Source organism: Melospiza melodia, chromosome 20, assembly GCF_035770615.1.
Source record: "Melospiza melodia melodia isolate bMelMel2 chromosome 20, bMelMel2.pri, whole genome shotgun sequence".
Classification (NCBI taxonomy): Eukaryota; Metazoa; Chordata; class Aves; order Passeriformes; family Passerellidae; genus Melospiza; species Melospiza melodia.
In genome coordinates this window covers 4,951,382-4,968,288 of record NC_086213.1, presented here as the reverse complement: position 1 = coordinate 4,968,288, position 16,907 = coordinate 4,951,382, and the positions used below count along the sequence as shown (strand labels likewise).

Below are 16,907 nucleotides of genomic sequence, written 5' to 3'. Positions count from 1 at the left end.
TTTCAGCACAATCACAGGCATCTCACTTCACACAGAAATAAGTTCCACCTTCCTCTTTCATTCAAACTAAAACAGCAACTAAACATTTGAAAGCATTAATTATGTTTTTTTTTTAATATCCCCTCTCAGGAAATAACCCTTTACACTCAGCAGCAGAGCTCACCCCTGGCTTGCCACCCTCCACCTCCAGGTGCTGGACAGCAGAGGAAACAGAGCCTCAAAAAAAGATTTGGCAGCTTGTAACCTTTATTTTTAGTTTTTTAAAATTATTTAAAAAGCATAATTAGAAACTTTCATTACAGAAATAATCCTAGCAAACCAGTTAGACATTCCATTGCTCAACATTTAGGAAACTTCACATCAGCACCACTAGAGACACGGTCCCCACCCCTTCCAATTGAACAGTGATGGCAAGAGCAGAGGTAACTGCTCCTCTACAGCCAGCTCTGGGGAAAAAAAAAAAGAAATTCCCACTTTAAGCCAGGAAGCTGGACCTGGATTGACAGAATTCCAACCACAGCCACAAAAACCTGGACTCAAAGAGGACCAATTTTTCCATATAAGAGAACACTCCAGGCTTGGGTGCACCATTTCCTCATTTTATTGCATCATTTCCAGTAAATTCAGACATGTTCTTTACTTCTGCCTATATGAAGTTACTCCCTCCTAGATCTGCACACAGCTACCAACAAGATTCCCAAAGTAACACAGCTGGGCCCCTCAGTCTGCAGGGGGAACCCCCAGCACAGCTCCAGGGACTGGCCCAGCTCCTCCAGCACACACCACATTCCACGCTGGAGAGCAGGCAGGAGGGACTGGTGTGACCAAAGCCACCACTTTGCACAGCCCCTCAACACTGCTCAGAGCTCAGCCCAGCAGCACCACCCCAGCTCACTCCAGTTTTGGGTTACCAATGCAGGATATGTGAAGAGAAGAGGTGGGTGAAGGCAGCTGGACCCATATCCCAGCACCTGAACCCATTAAACCCCCACGTGTTGCACATTCATCGTTTGCACTTCGGAAAAAGTCTTTAAAGTGATTGACTGTGATGTGATTGTATGATCAGGGCTCTCACCACAACCTGAAAAATCTAAAAAAAATGCAGGCAAAATAAGTGACTAAAATTTAGCCTCTCCTGGAGAAAGGGTGAGGAAGGGAGAGAAGTGGGCTGACTCCAAGCTCATGGACATGGGTGAATCACATCCTACCAAACTAAGGCCAGCAATTCCACAGGGCCACTTACTGGCACATGGAGTATGTCCAACCATCAAGGCCTTAAAGGAAGTCATACCCTCCATGCCTTTTAAGGTAAAATTATTTTTTAATATTATTTAGGCAATAATTCAGGTGCTGAGCATGTCCTTTCAGCCCAGACATTTGATATTTTAGTTACACACACACATACACTCTCCACCTTTAACTACATCTATTCAGGCTGAGGAAGTGAGCCCTTGTTTTCCCAGAAAGGCTGACCAGGGCCAGGAAGATGTTGCTGAGCACAGCAAGCCCAGTTTGTTTCCAAGTGTGATCCTCCACCACCACATAACCCAAGCAAGCAAGCTTTCCATGTTTTTGCATTAAAACAGCAGTCCTCCTTCCTAACTGAAGAATCCTGGGAATGATCCTGCAGCTTTCATATTCAGACATCAATAAGAAGAGCTTGATTTTTTTCATGCTTTTTCTCTCTCAAAACCAAAAGCTTTACCACCAAAATTCACATTCGAGTTCAGATTGCCTATTTGTGGACAGGGCAACAAGGAGAAGTTTGGGGTTTTTGGCAGAATCACATGATTTTTGTTCTTCTCAAAAGAAATGGACCCTCACTTAGGACACTGGCAGAACCAGAAGCAGAGGTCAAAGTTGTTAAACTTTGCTTTAAAAAAAAAAAAAAAGGTTTTATCCAAACAAATCCCACTTCTGCAGGTCAGTTTGTTTTCCAGTATCTTGATACAAACTACAGGAGAGCACAGGTACAGCTGGGCTGCAGCACAAGGAGGTGAAACCCAAGGATCCAGCCACAAATCTGGATGATGGCAAGCTGAAATTCCAGGCCCCAGCAGCAGCTCCAGCTGCCAGCCCAGGGGCTGGTGAAATGAAACCCCAGGCTCCAGCAGCAACACCTGCAATCCTGGTACCTAGAAAAACACAGCCCGAGCCCCAGGAACAGCCAGGGACTCCAGGAGAAGCCAGGGGCCCCAGGGGCAGCAGATGCCAGCCTGGAGCCCAACAGAAATGCAGCTGGAGGCCCCAGGAAGCAGTGCCAGCCCGGGGCCAACTCAAATTAAGAACTTTTAAACTTTCTCTTTAAAAAGATGAACTCTGCAGTCCATGATTGGTTGACATTAAGAAGGCAGAAGCCAAAGCGACAACAGAGAGGCGAGGCTGGTTAAAGCAATATACATTATATACAAACTCTTGGGTTAATTAGTCCACTTGGTAGGCAACGTCCTTCTTGTCTACAAGGCGCACTGGAATGAGCAGGGGAGGAGAGGGGGGCAAGATTCCATCCAATACCTTCTTGGCACTGCAGTGGGAAGGTGCCAACGCCTCTTGATAGAAAACATGGAGAAAAAATAATCTTTAAATAACGGCACAAAACTGAGAAAGTCCTCCCAAAGCCTGCCCCAGTGGAATTGCCCGAGTCTAGCTGGAGGGGCTGATCTGTGAGAGCAGAGTCTCTGCAGCAGGGAAGGGGCATTAGCAGCACCGCTTCTTCCTTTTACTGTTCTTCGTTAGCTTCACCACATCGTTCTGTTGCTGCTGTTGCTGCTTTGCTAAGTTCTCTTTCTTTGCTCGCAGGACAAGCTCTGTAATGCAATTAAACATCTGCAAGAGAAACAAGCACACTCAGACCACCCCAGAACTCGGGCTGGCTCCTGGGGGGTGCTGCTCCTTGGAAGCCATTCCCCTTTTCTGTATGTTTCAATAACGTTTCAGAGACCTTCCCCAACCCACTGTGGCCCAAGTGGAAATCCAGCACCTTTTCCCAACCCACTCCCAAGCTAAACAGTACCTCTACAGTACAGGACTTCCTCAGTTTTGTTCCTTTTTCCAAACCAGTAAATAAAACCAGGGCAGTTTGGAAATTGAGGCCAGGAGTGAAGCCTGGGCAGTCTTACCTCCTACAAGCATTCTCAACTTTCCTGCCTAATACATGAGCACTGCAAAGCTACTGAAAATGCAGTGTGAGCCTCCTTGATTTTGCTTCCCCAACTCTTCCAAAAACAGCTGAATGTCTCTTCTTGACATTTTACCCACTACTTGTAACTCGTACAACCTTTTCTTTCTCAATGGGAAGAATGGAATTTTTATTTCTTCCCACACCATTATCCCTAAATCATTCTATCTCTACTCTTCTGAATATTATATTACCTCTTCCACATTAATATTTTCTTTGGCGCTGGTCTCAAACAATTGGATCTCCATCTGCCCAGCAAATTTATAGGCATCTTCTGTTTCTACCACTTTTCGGTCTGGGTCATCATTCTTATTGCCCACTAAAAAAGGAAAGAGAATAAAAGTTTGGTATTCCAGCAGGCCAGCCCACTAAATAAGATGCTGTAACTCCCTAATTACCTACCAAGTATCCTGCAGACATCATCACAGTTTTGATTAATTTCATGCAACCACCGTTTTACATTCACAAAAGATTCTGCGCTCGTTACGTCGTAGACAACGATGACCCCGTGTGTTCCTCTGTAATACCTGTGGGGTACAAAGGACAGCAAATGTTAACCCAGGGCATCACCTTCTCTTCCACTGAGCTTCTACAGGATTCCCAACAAATCCTCAAGTTATGGTAATCAAGTGCCCTCATTTTCTTTCCATTGAGACTCATGCAGCTCTTTTATAACAGCTTGATCCCAGGCTATTCCTCCAAAGCTACAGAGCTCCCTGCTCATTCACTCTACACTAATACATTTCCAAGTCCAAAGTCTTCTAAAATCTCCCTTGTTCAGGTTGTCAAGCCCTTCAAAGATGAATGCTGTCTTCCAGCTACAGGACCAAAGGCAATGGTACCCCCAGCACATGCTCAGAACTGCCTGTGATGTGATGTGATCCTTGGGGCTGTACAAGCCACATCAAGTTTTTGCAGTAATTCTCTTATCTGTGAACGATCACTTACAGACTAAAATTTCAGCAGATCTCCAAATATACTCAACCTTCAGTCACAGTTCTCTTGAGCTCTCAAAAATTTCTGTCTTGTTGAGCGACTGTGTTCTGATCACACCTTCCTACTCAACAGATCCACTCCATATGTGCATTCAATACACTCTGCTACCTTTAGCCATTAAAAATAAGCTTTATTTCAGTTTATTCCCATTAGTCTTGGGCAACTGGCACCTTTAGATGATGATGCACAAGTCTGATATGCAAGAAAAATATCTGAATTCAGGTTCCAACATTATCACCTGCACGAAGCTACCAAAGACAGACAGTATGTGCACCATGAAAATGCTAAACAGAAAACCAGCAAGCTCTACCTTCTCAGTTTTCAGCCACAATCACAAGGCTACCAAGTACATTCCCTATGGCAAATTAGGCAGCTCTAACCCAAAAAACAAAAAGTAATTCCCACAGGAAACAGTTAACAGTGAGGTCTTCATCAGGATCCATTTTTTGTATTATGTGTAGCTTTCTTCCTCTTCTCTTTCTTCTGATCAATATTAAACTTTTTAATAAAACAAATTCAAGAAACCAGCATACAAAATTGAGGATTTTCCCTTAAATTGTGATAGCATTCCTAGACCTTGCTGTCTTATCACAAGCACTTCTTGCAGTACATCCACTGCACTTCAGAGATGTCCACTGAGACCATTCTGCTCCTCTGTGCTTTTTCCAACTCAGCAAACACACCTTTGAACTTCAAAGCTTTGAACCTAACCCAAACACACCTTTGAGAAGGTCTCAAAGCTTCAGCTCACTTTGCTACTGAAGTGCTTCAGCAAGTCACTGTCTCTTCCCACCTCCAGCCTCATCATCCTTCTCCAAGAGAAGCCACCTGCCTTTATGCACCATCAGACTTGCAGGGAGGCACAGAGCACCCCCAGGGTCACACACCTTCCTCTCCTGATCCCCTGCAGTGGCAGCCCCTGGGTACCAGTGTGCTCCAGGATGCTCTGCAGCAGCAGAACAGTCTGCTCCTACTGGGCACATGCAGTAGACACCCAAATACTTCTCCCATGCCATGTTTTACCAGTGATTTATGCTGTGCATTTGCTTCCCTTGGCAAGAACTAACTCAGGTAAGAATTACTTATTCCCAGCCCATAAGAAATTCTGCACTTTCAAATGTTCTACTCCATTCACAGTCAGTTCTTTCAACAACTTCAAGACTTGCTACAGCACTGCATTTGTGCTTTACTTGATTACAACACAACTTTATTCATAACTTGGATCCTTTAGAGGGAAAAGTATTTCATGGCCTGAATCCACATGTTGCAAAAATAACCCATCCTCTCCTGATACTGGCATGCCCTGCACACCGGTTTTGATGAATCCTGTTTTGTGTGACATCAATCCTACCAACACACTGCATTTCTCCACAGCTGAACAATAAAGCAATTATCTTCAAGCTCTCCCATATCATCACCTAATAATCTTTTAATTCAGCAGCCCCCAGGCTGACCTACCACTTCCTCCCCAGCACTGAGCACTGCATTTGCCAAGGCAGCCCTTGGAGAAGCGCGGTGGCTCAGCTGCACCTACGCAGAGCTGCTTCTCTGCTGTGCACACCAAACCCAGCCTGGCATCCCTGTCAGCCCAAGCAGGGGCCCAGCACAGCATCCTGCTGCTCCTACCTTGCCCACGCACCTACATTTTCTCCTGAGCAAAGCACATGATGTCAGGGAGGGGAGAAGGGGCAGCCTGAATGCACCAATCCCACTGCTGACACCTCGTCAGCCCTGCTGCGTGTTGCTCCTGGGATGGGGCTCTGGGCTGGACCCTGCAGCAGAGACCAACACAGCAATGGGAACCCTGCAGGGGTTTGGAGCTCCTGCCACTGATATTGCCACCACCTCATCAGAAATAGCTTCCTTTGTGCAAGACAGCAACCCCTGACTCCTGCTGAGTGCCTACCAGCACACACTGCTACTATTTTTGGAAAGGAAAATTGTCTGGCACATCGTTCTAGAAAGGTTGCCAACCCCTCATCTACACTAAAATGTCATTTTCTCTATTGGCTGTTATTACCAAGAGAGATAAGCCTGAGAGATAACACCATGACTACCTGTTATTTTCTAACTCTTAAGTCCCATAGCACACATTTCTTCTCAAAAAGCTGGTCATGCTGTTTTCCATCAGCTGTTAGATGCTCTGCATCCCAGATAACATTTAAGGCTTAACAAGTACAGAGAAGCTTCTCCAGCCCCAAATGCAGGACAGTACTAGAAAACAAAATCTAATTTATCCTATCCCATACTTCAACTTCCAGAATGATGCAGTGCAGAATTGCTTTTATAACAGGTTGTGGGCTTTGGCGAGTAGAGAACAGATGGGGCTTTTGGCATTCAGGGAGGAGTAGGTGTAAATTTTGTGCTTTTGGCAACCAAGAGGTAGTTGAGACTTTGACACAAGGGAAAGAATGTCTTATCTCCTTCCCATCCACATTTTTGGGGAAATGGAGACCACAGAAATGAAAGCAGAAGAGACCTGAAGTCCTCAATCTGAGCCTCTCAGTCACAGGCTGATGCTGGCTGTCCTCTGTGTGGTGGGAGTGCTCTGCCATGTACTCTGCAAACCCCCAAAGCCAGAATCTGCTGGTGGAAATACCTTCATGAAACACAGAAAATATGTTCTAGACCAGTTATTCATGTTAAGAGAATCCATGAAAGTATCCTGCTGAGCTGAAAGACAAGCAAACCTCACCTGTGCAACCTTTGGATGCTTGGTGGTAGCCAGCAATCTCCCATACAGTTGGAAGTCCCAAGACCTAGAGGCTTTTACATTTAGCTTAGGTGTGGAAAAGGCTTAAGAAAGCCAACAGTTAATTGAAATAAACACCTTACTGCTTGTTCTACCACTAGAATTACCTGGGGATTACCCAAACTCAACATGTCCTTCAGCCACCTGCATCCCCTCCTCACATCCCTGAACACAGCCTTGGGAAACACGAGGGAACATTTGCCACTCATTGGGGCATTTGCTACTGCAAGAAACCAGTGAGAAAGCTCTCAGATTCCCTCAACTGCTTCCCAATATTAACATCTGGAGTTATAACAACCAGCTCCATGGAGCACAGCAGTAGCTAAGATTTAAGAGACACTATGTTGGTCCAGTAGGACCCATATGTTGTTTTTTTCAGGAAAACATTTAACTGCCAAAAGTGAAAGACAGGGCACTGGTTTTTAATCCAGCTTCTTTGTTCATCTTTCACTACTTTGTAGCACACATTTCCTTCCTTTTTTCATTCATCTAGAATTCTAACCATTTCCAGAGACTTCTAATAATCTGGTTTCATACTCATCTTTCTCAAGTTCTTGGAAGCACATCTATTGTCAGTCAGACCAGTCTTTTAACTCCTAGCCTTTTAGTCATAGCTGCTTTACAATACACAGCAATTCTATCATCTCCAAGATCTTATCCCTCTCTCAAACATGCCATTCCACAGGAAACCATGGCAGAAGGTCCCTCTGCTATCACTATTCATCCTGAGCTGGCATCTGACAGCCATTATGTAAAGCTTGAATCCTAAACCCACAGTCCTGAATCAGGACAAAGTAGTCCTGTCTACAAGAGGAAATCAAGTACAGGGACTGGCTGCTCATGCATTTTAAGTATTCCTGCTAATACAGCTGCATCCTGGCATGCTAAATCCCTGGTGAATTTAAATCAAATTTAATTTGGATGACATTCCATGGCAACCAAATTCACACAGATCAGCCTCTCCTCCCAGAAGGCACCAGCTATCCCAGTATTTCCACATTTAACAGACAATAAAACCAGCTGCCTTTATACTTCCTAGGCTGAAATTTTCTTGAGCTTCTGTAGAATACTCCAGACCAACTTGATTTCTGTTCCTCAACAGTTTTATTCTGCTTTTCAGCTTCTGACTGTAGCTACAGGCACGTGAAATCAAACTACTACAACCTTTTAATGTTTCCCAATTTTCCACTATTAACTTCCTACCACCTCTACCATTTTGCAGTTCTAAGTCCACACAGCAGCACTACCAACCTATTACTGTAATTACCAGATGGGCTCTAATTTCAGGCTTGCTTGCCAGGCTTGGCTCAACATCAATCTGAACTCTGCCTTTCACTGTAAAGGGACTCCCTGACCTACTGTAATACTGAAGGAACACCTTTTATATTCTAAACTTCAGTCTAAACCTCAATCTAGTCAAAGACTAGGCAGACTACTACGTTCTGTTGACAGGGCACTGACACTCCACCCATGATTTGATGGCCAAGCCCTTTTGTAAGAATAAGCAAGGTTACTTGATTTGTCAGTTAGTTTAGGATTAATAAATCAGTTACACTACCACTTTGCCAATTAATTAAAAAAAAACAAAACAAAACAAGCCAGCCAGAACCATTTCTGAAATTTAACTTTTGTTATGGCCTGGTTTTATAGGTGATATGATTAGGAATGCTGGACAGGCAGAGACAACCAACATAGCAAGAGGAGCCCTCATCCCACTATAATCAGCATTCCCAAAGCTTTTTCCTCAACACTTCAAATGCACTTGGGCACATGAACTTCTTTGCACAAAACTGCAAAAAATGCAGATTTTTCCCTGGCCATGGAGTTACCATTCAGTAACTACGAGAGCCCTAAGGCAGAAACCCCAAAAGGTGAGATCCCCCCCAAAGCAAAATATGCCCCACTTGGGGTAAAAAGCAATGCAAAAGGAAGTAGCAGCAGAATTCCAAGAGGTCATGGCACAAATGCCTCAAACCATTTCATGATCTATTTGAAATATTAATGAAGAAAAGAATTTCCATAAAACACTGCACGAGGTCCGATCCGCAGCTATTCCCACTGACAGAGGAATCCTTTGCTGGTATCCCTGCTCAGTGCTGGACACACCATGGCTTTCTAAGCTGGCTGGCATCACCCCAGGACCCAACGCTCGTTCCTGAGCCCAGGGAATCTGCAAACAGGAAGGCCATTTGCTGACTCAGCACAATCAGGGCTCTCTGACTCGCCTGTCACAGCTGACAGGGCTGCAGCACTGCACGGCTGCCTCCCCCTCACCACTTCCTTCCCAAAACTGCCTGCAGCCTCCAACAAGAAGTGATGTCACACACAGGAACCCTACAAGAGGCAGCTGAGTTTTTTTTCAAGCTAAACACTTCAGAAACAATGGAAGTAACCCAGCAATATCCGTACAGGAGTGCAGAGGAAAGGGGCGGCGCACACATCACGGTCAACTTTGCCATTTCTAGACATAACACAGATGTAACCAATCTCATTATTTTCAGAACTGAGCAAATTAATCAATTCATCAGCTGAAAATTATCCTCCTCTCAAGTAAGAGCCAAAGGAGAAGTGAGTCATGAAAGACCAAGTGAAACACATGGATCTTCCAAGAATTATTTTGGTTAACACCCAAGGAACAAAAGTTCCATTTCCAAGTGCACTTTTCCCTCTTCCCCCCGTGAGCAGTCCACTTTTACTGCAATCAGTTTACAAACACATTTTATTCTTAGTTCCCACCACCGCAGCTCTAGGTGTGGTTTCTTCAGGAACAGGAAAAGCTCTGCACATGCTGTTCAAAAGGACAATGAGTTTGAATCTGAATTCCAACCAAGGAAAAGGTTAATATCATGTGGGCGTCTGCTTCAGCAGAACTCCACATAAAGATAGCTGCTGAAGCATTTGTCCTAAAGGAAAACCAGGAGAAATCCTACTCTTCAATCTTCAAGCTGTTCATTAGTTACATGACACTGGCAGAGAGTTTGCACTCTGTGCAGTCAATCAGAGGACAAACCTGGACAGGCACTGAGACAAGCTGTCTACTACATGCAGACTAATAACTCCAGTTCTACCAGCAGAGGAATAAGACAAAGCCACCACAGAAATGCACAGAAGGTTGAGGAACTCTGAAATCCCAGTTCCAAACCTTGCCAGAATATCACCAAGCACAGTCAGTTCTGACAGAGCCGAGAGAAGTTTCACTGTACAGACCACACAGCTCTCATTAGTTAATCAACTCCAACACTTCAATAGCTAAACCCCAAGCCTGGCCCATGAGATCCAGAGCCAGAGGTGCCCAGCACAAAGGCTGCTGTTACTCACGTTGATGTAATAGTCCGGAAGCGTTCTTGGCCAGCTGTGTCCCAGATCTGGAGTTTCACCTTCTCTCCATTGATCTCAACTGTCCGGATTTTAAAATCCACCCCAATGGTGGTGATGTAGCTGCCTGGAGGGAAAGTGTGGGTAAGTGAGAACCTAAGGCTTGTTTATTTTGGATGTCCCAAAGCACATTTCTTGAACACTACTTGGCAGCAGCTCTCAGACTGGACAGGAGAACTAAGTTCCCCATATCTGCTTACTGTTTAAAATGCCTTATATCATGCTGATTTACATATTTTTGTCTGTACCTAACAGCTTTTCTTCCTAGCCATAAAACCACTTCTCCCATACCACCTTTAAAATTAACAGCTCAGTGTTACAAAATAAAATTATTATTTTTCTATCCCATTGATCAAGAGTATACACCCAAATAACTCAAGAAATAGACAGTAACTATGAAAGCATTTCACTTGTGAAAATTTTGAGACAACACTTTGCTTTAAATACTTGTGGAAACACTTATTTTGAATGCAATCCTTATTTTGAATACTCTGTTCCAGGAGTTTCCTCCCAATAAATTGGTTATATCACAAATGTTAAGTGGTTTACCACAATACTTAATCAATCTAAATCCCAAATGGCTAATAGGAAGTCTGCAGAGTATAGCACAACCAAAACCACCCAAGCTGTTTCTGGAACCACCTCAGTATTTCAATACTCAGCTGCAAGTGAAGATCAGGCAGGATGGCCTGCACAGGCTTTACCAAGAGATGCAAAGTTAAAAGATGATGTATTGCCAGCACAGCTATCAGTGGGCAAACACAGATTCCTTACAACCAGCAGCAAACCTAGAGCATTTCACTTACTGAAGGAAACAAACCACTCACCTGAGAAGGTATTATCTGCAAAACGTAACAGCAAACTGCTCTTGCCCACACCTACAACAAACAAAAACAGCAAACTCAATACAGTCATCCTGGGGGGCAGGGACAGAACAATGTTTTATCCATGTATTGCATAAAAATCAGCATATCATTCAGTACCATCCACCTTAACTATTCATCTCCACACCCTCCTTGGAGATTTGACCAAGCACAGGATGCTCCTGGTAGCAGTGCAGGGAGGGGGCACTTGTGCCCTCCCTCCTCCAGCCCTCAGCAAACCTCCCAACAGCAGCTTCTGAACTGTGGTCAGCTCAAGAGGTCAGAGAAGAATAATAACTAAAAGCAAGTTCACAGTCAGTAGGCTTACATCTGCTAGGGAGAGAGCCAAAGCTGAGCATGTCCTGTGAATTAACAAGTGCTCAGAGCAGTGCTCTGAATTCAGCACTATTGAATTCCACTTGCACATCGTGTGTGACGTCAGTAACAGCACTGCCTCCCTCCCTCCCGTTCCGTGTGGAATTTGGGCTGCTCTGACAATCACACCGGGCTCGGTGCTCCAAAGCTCACATCAGCATGGCCACAGTGTAACAGGAACTGGGAATCGCTGTCCTGTACTGACATCCAAAACAACCTTGCTCCACATCTCACAGGAAGGACACACACCTTTCTGAAGCTGTCCCTGTTGCCAAAATGTTCCATGAAACATTCCTCTAAATGCTTTGAGTAGCTCTCCATCCAGGTTTTCCATAAGTGATTGTTTGCACCCTGATCACACCCTGCTGCAGGGAAGCATTTTTCACAGTGCTTCAGACAAGAGCTGTAAGAAACTCATTCCTGCACACCCACCCAAGGGAATCTGGCTATCTAAATGTCTCCACGTTGTTATCTCTGCACAACATCTCTGCTGTTAATGACCCTTCCTCCCCAAAATAAATCTGCTATGGCATGAATAGGAACTTCAGCTTCACCGAGGTAATTATCTATTAAATCTTTTCAGGTAGAAGTTATCCAAGGTAATTATTTTGATGATATATAACTTGCAAGTTCTTCTTAAGAGAAGACCTATGCAAAGGCTATGCAGAACTCCAGTAGTTCTCAGCTGCTGGCACGTGACAACAGCTACCAACAAAAAATAAAAACCAGCCTAAAAATCTGCATGGTTACAGTAAGCCAGGTCTCATTTGCAAAGAGTTCAAATCACCAGCCATCTGGAGAAGCCATGCTCGTTCCTCACTGGTACCAAGCTAAGGAGGAAAAGAGGAAAGGAACTAAAAAATACAAAGCAACAGCATGCGTATCATCAATACATCTGAGCTCAAAAAAGGTAGCAGAGCAGTTCCTGTACTTCAGAGAACTGGTTATTTAGCAAGAATTAAAGCTCTGCAAACACCAGTCAATTAAGATAAAATAAGAAATTAAGAGAAAACAAGGATGTTTCAGCAGCAAGTGCTGTGCTTCTTGACCAGGCAGCCCTGGCCTTCAGCTCAGTGAAAGGCAAGGAGGAGCCAGAAGCCACAGACCTGTCAGACACAGCAGCGTGGCCGAGCTCCGGCGGCCCTGGGCGATGCTGCAGAGCTGCACAGGACACTGCTGTCACACTGCTGTCACTTTGTTCTGTCACTTTGTTCTGTCACACTGCCCTGTCACACTGCCCTGTCACACTGCCCTGTCACACTGCCCTGTCACACTGCTCTGTCACTTTGTTCTGTCACACTGCCCTGTCACACTGCCCTGTCACACTGCCCTGTCACACTGCTCTGTCACACTGCTCTGTCACACTGCCCTCTGTCACACTGCCCTGTCACACTGCTCTGTCACACTGCTCTGTCACACTGCTCTGTCACACTGCCCTGTCACACTGCCCTGTCACACCGCTCTGCCACACTGCCCTGTCACACTGCCCTGTCACACTGCCCTGCCACACCGCTCTGCCACACTGCCCTGTCACACTGCCCTGCCACACTGCCCTGTCACACCGCTCTGTCACACCGCTCTGTCACACTGCCCTGTCACACCGCTCTGCCACACTGCTCTGCCACACTGCCCTGTCACACTGCCCTGCCACACTGCCCTGCCACACTGCCCTGCCACACTGCTCTGTCACACTGCTCTGTCACACTGCTCTGACACACTGCCCTGTCACACTGCTCTGTCACACTGCTCTGTCACACTGCTCTGACACACTGCCCTGTCACACTGCTCTGTCACACTGCTCTGTCACACCGCCCTGTCACACCGCCCCGTCACACCGCCCTGTCACACTGCCCTGCCACACCGCTCTGTCACACCGCTCTGTCACACTGCTGTCACACTGCTCAGTCACACTGCCCTGTCACACTGCCCTGCCACACTGCTGTCACACCGCTCTGTCACACCGCTCTGTCACACTCTCTGTCACACTGCCCTGCCACACTGCCCAAGCTGCACTGCTCCCAGCAGGCTGGCAGCTCCCGAACTCAGGAAGTTCTGCATGCTCCCAGTGACAACGATCTCACTAAACAAACCCTGCCTCTGACCCACACTGTTCACACAGAGAAACCACACTCTGGGTGACCCCACACTTCCCACACAGAGCTGTTTGAAGATCTGAAGAGAAGGCTTGCAGGGCCCTCAGTTTCTTGAAGACAGCAAAATGAAACAAAACAAAAAAAAAAAAAAATAAGGCCTATTGACTTTGCACAATTAAAATTAAAAGTATATTTCAGTGTCAGACAAGATTCTAAAACCCCCATCTTACTGAATGGTAGAGTGAATTAAAGAAGCAGATGCAAAGCACAGATCATCTGTATTATTTTTAAATATCTGGCACAGCTGAAACCACCAGCAGCTTTTCAAGATGACCTGTTCTAAAAACACACAAACCTACTACCCCTCTGACAGATTTGCATACAAGGGAAAGCAGATGAGACAGATTATCCTATCCAGTAACAGTCCACTTCCTACTGCAGGGAACAAATGTCAATAAACAAGGCAAGCAAACTGTTTCGTGCAAGCAGGGACAAAGCCATCCTGTTGGGGTTAGCAAAAACAAAACCAAAGAAAAATCAATAGTCAAACTACACAGTGAGATTTAATTACAGCAGAGAACCACAGGCAGTGACAATTCTCACAACACTCCTTTCACTGGATACACTACAGGGATTTCGCTCAGGAAGACTGAGCTGACAAAATTTATTTAATTGTTTAAAATGAGAAGTCTTCCTCGGAGTTTTCACCATCCTGTTTATCTTGCCTGAACAGTTTTGGAACTCATCAGCAACCAACAAAGCCACTGCTCTACTCAGAATGCAGCATTTGGTTGTAATAATCCAAGGCTCCCAGAACTGCCTGGGGTTTAAGCTGCTCTGAAGCTGTTGTCCTGTCTCCCTCCTTAGATCCCTTCATGCAGACACAGTTTAGTGTAGAAAAAACAATTTTTTGCATGAAGCTAAAGCTTCTGAAGGTGACAATTGCCAAGATCGTGCAACATTAGCCTTTCATCAAGAGCTGTGCCTCGCTGCATGCCGGGACCTGCCGCCCCAAGGACCACACCTCTGCTAAAAGAAGAGGGTGGATGCACCCTTCTCCAGTTTATGGAAATTCAGCTGAAAGCCGCTGGAGTGCTACCAACAGCGAGCTGCAGGGACGGCAGCAATCCTCCCAGCCCCAACCCAGACCAAAGCACCAGACACTGGCACAGCTCACACGCTCAGCCCTCCAGAAGTTTCTGAGGTTGCTGAAGTATTTAAAGGTCCATTTTCAAAAAAACCTCAAACTACGCCTTTATCTCCTCTTTTTAGATATTTGCATCCTATGCCACAACAAGAAGCACACAAAGCTACCAGCTCTTCCAGGATTCATTAAAAAAATAAGGAACTCTAGAACTGAGACTTCAGGGCTGAAGCACAAAAGAAGTCTTCAGGAATAATAATTAAGATAATAATGACTGTTAAAACGTACTAGCTGCCACACTGGAAACAACAGTCCTTAGGGCAGCCAGCCCTTCCCATCGATCCCCAAACCGCCTGTCACAGGGGAAGGGAATTCCCTGCCCATCCCAGCAACAGATTAGTGGGCGCCGTCAAAACATGCGCTCGCCAAGGTTGATGCCGGCAGCACCGCCGGTGCTGTCCTGGCTTCTACGTGTCTAATCTGCCTTTTCCCAAACCCAGCCAAGCTATTTACCATAATATCCTGCGGTAGCCAGTTCCGCAGGTTTATCAGATAAAACCTCCCGAAGCCCAAGCGAACGCGCCCCGCCATTCACGCACAGCGCGGGGTCCCGGCTCAGCCCCGCGCCGCGGCACCGGCACCACAACGCCGCGGCTGCCCCGGGCGGAGCAGGCCGCCCGTCCCCGGCTCCCCCGCGCCGCCCGCCCCGGCCCCGGCCCCGCCGCCGCACTCCGGCCCCTCACGGCCCGAGGGGCGGCCACCCCGCCAGCGGCCTACCCACGCCCCCGGGCCGTGCCGCCCGCGCTCACCGCTGTCGCCGATGATGAGCAGCTTGAAGAGGTGGTCGTAGTCCCGGGCCATGGCCGGGGCGCGGCCGCGGGCGGCGGAGCGGGCGGGGGGGGGCGGGGGGCGGGGGGCGGCGGCGGCTCCGGCCGGAGCCACTTCCCGGACAAACAGCCGGAACTGACAGCGGGGCCGCCGCCGCGCATGCGCCGGGCCGCCGCCGAGGGCAGCCAGCTCCCCCGCCGCGCCTGCGCCGGCCCCGCCCCGCCCCGCGCGCGGCTGCGCGGGAAAACGGCCGCGCCCTCACGCGCCCGCGCCTGCGCGCGAAGGGCGGCGGTTGAGGCGGGCGGCGCGCGCCGGCGGCCATGGCGGGAGCGTGAGGGACCGGCCGCCCTCAGCCGCCCTCAGCCGCCCTCAGCCGCCCTCAGCCGCCCTCAGCCGCCCTCGGCCTCCCGCCGTCCCCCGCCGCCCCTCCGCGGGAACCTCGTCCTCGCCCCCGTGCCCAGACACCGACAGACCGCCGTCGGGCGCGTGCTTCCCCCCCAGTTCCCCTAGGTGCTCGTGTGAGGACGCGACAGAAAGCGACGCTGCCCCCATTAAAGTGTCAGAGGCGTGAGGGAGCCGCAGCAGTCCCAGCCCTGCTCCAAAGGAGCGATTTGTGTAGGTACAGGAACAGTCACCAGCGCAGCCCAAGCCGCAGGTGAGGAGCCCCGCAGCAGTGATAGGAAGTGCCCAGGTGTGTGTCACAGGCCTGGCAAGTCAGGCCAGTCTGAAATTAAATGCCTGGGGTTTTTAATCCACAGATGTGCCGGTGTATGGCTCGGGAAGGGCCTTGACCTCACACCCATCTGCAGCTGTGCTTGCACCGTCCCCAGCCACATCTGCAGTTCAAAAGCACTCCCAGCAGCCTGAGTGGTTTTGTTATCAGTTGCACAGACATTAACTACACAAATTCTGCCGGACTATGGTCACTTTTTAGGTGATTGCCACTTCTAAGTGGAGACATGGCACAAGAAAAGTGCTGGGGTTTTGCTCTGATTAATTTTTCTTAAAACATTCTCACTGGTACTTGAACTCCTGAGATCAAGTTGAATTAGTTAATGAAACCTGTTACTAACATGCATTGTCATCCCGATGGGAAGAGGTATGTTAGCACTAAATAAATTATTGTTACGGATTATAAATGAATCCGTATTAGGAATAAATTGTTCCCTGTGAGGGTGGTGAGGCCCTGGCATAGATTGCCCAGAGAAGCTGTGGCTGCCCCATCCCTGGATGTGTCCAAGGCCAGGCTGGGTGGGGACTGGAGCAACGTGGGATGGTGGGTCATGTTCCACTTAATTATAAA

The 16,907-nt window shown here is 47.4% G+C and overlaps 1 protein-coding gene across 1 annotated transcript; it reads right to left on the bottom strand.

Moving 5' to 3' along the window:
- Positions 1–228: 228 nt before the first annotated feature.
- Positions 229–15,689, bottom strand: RAB35 (RAB35, member RAS oncogene family). Its single transcript, XM_063172928.1, has 6 exons — positions 15,586–15,689; positions 11,129–11,179; positions 10,245–10,368; positions 3,581–3,705; positions 3,373–3,497; positions 229–2,826 (listed from the first exon to the last, which is right to left on the bottom strand). Exons 1-6 carry the CDS (start codon positions 15,635–15,637, stop codon positions 2,698–2,700), a joined length of 606 nt encoding a protein of 201 aa, XP_063028998.1. The 5' UTR covers positions 15,638–15,689; the 3' UTR covers positions 229–2,697.
- Positions 15,690–16,907: the final 1,218 nt, after the last annotated feature.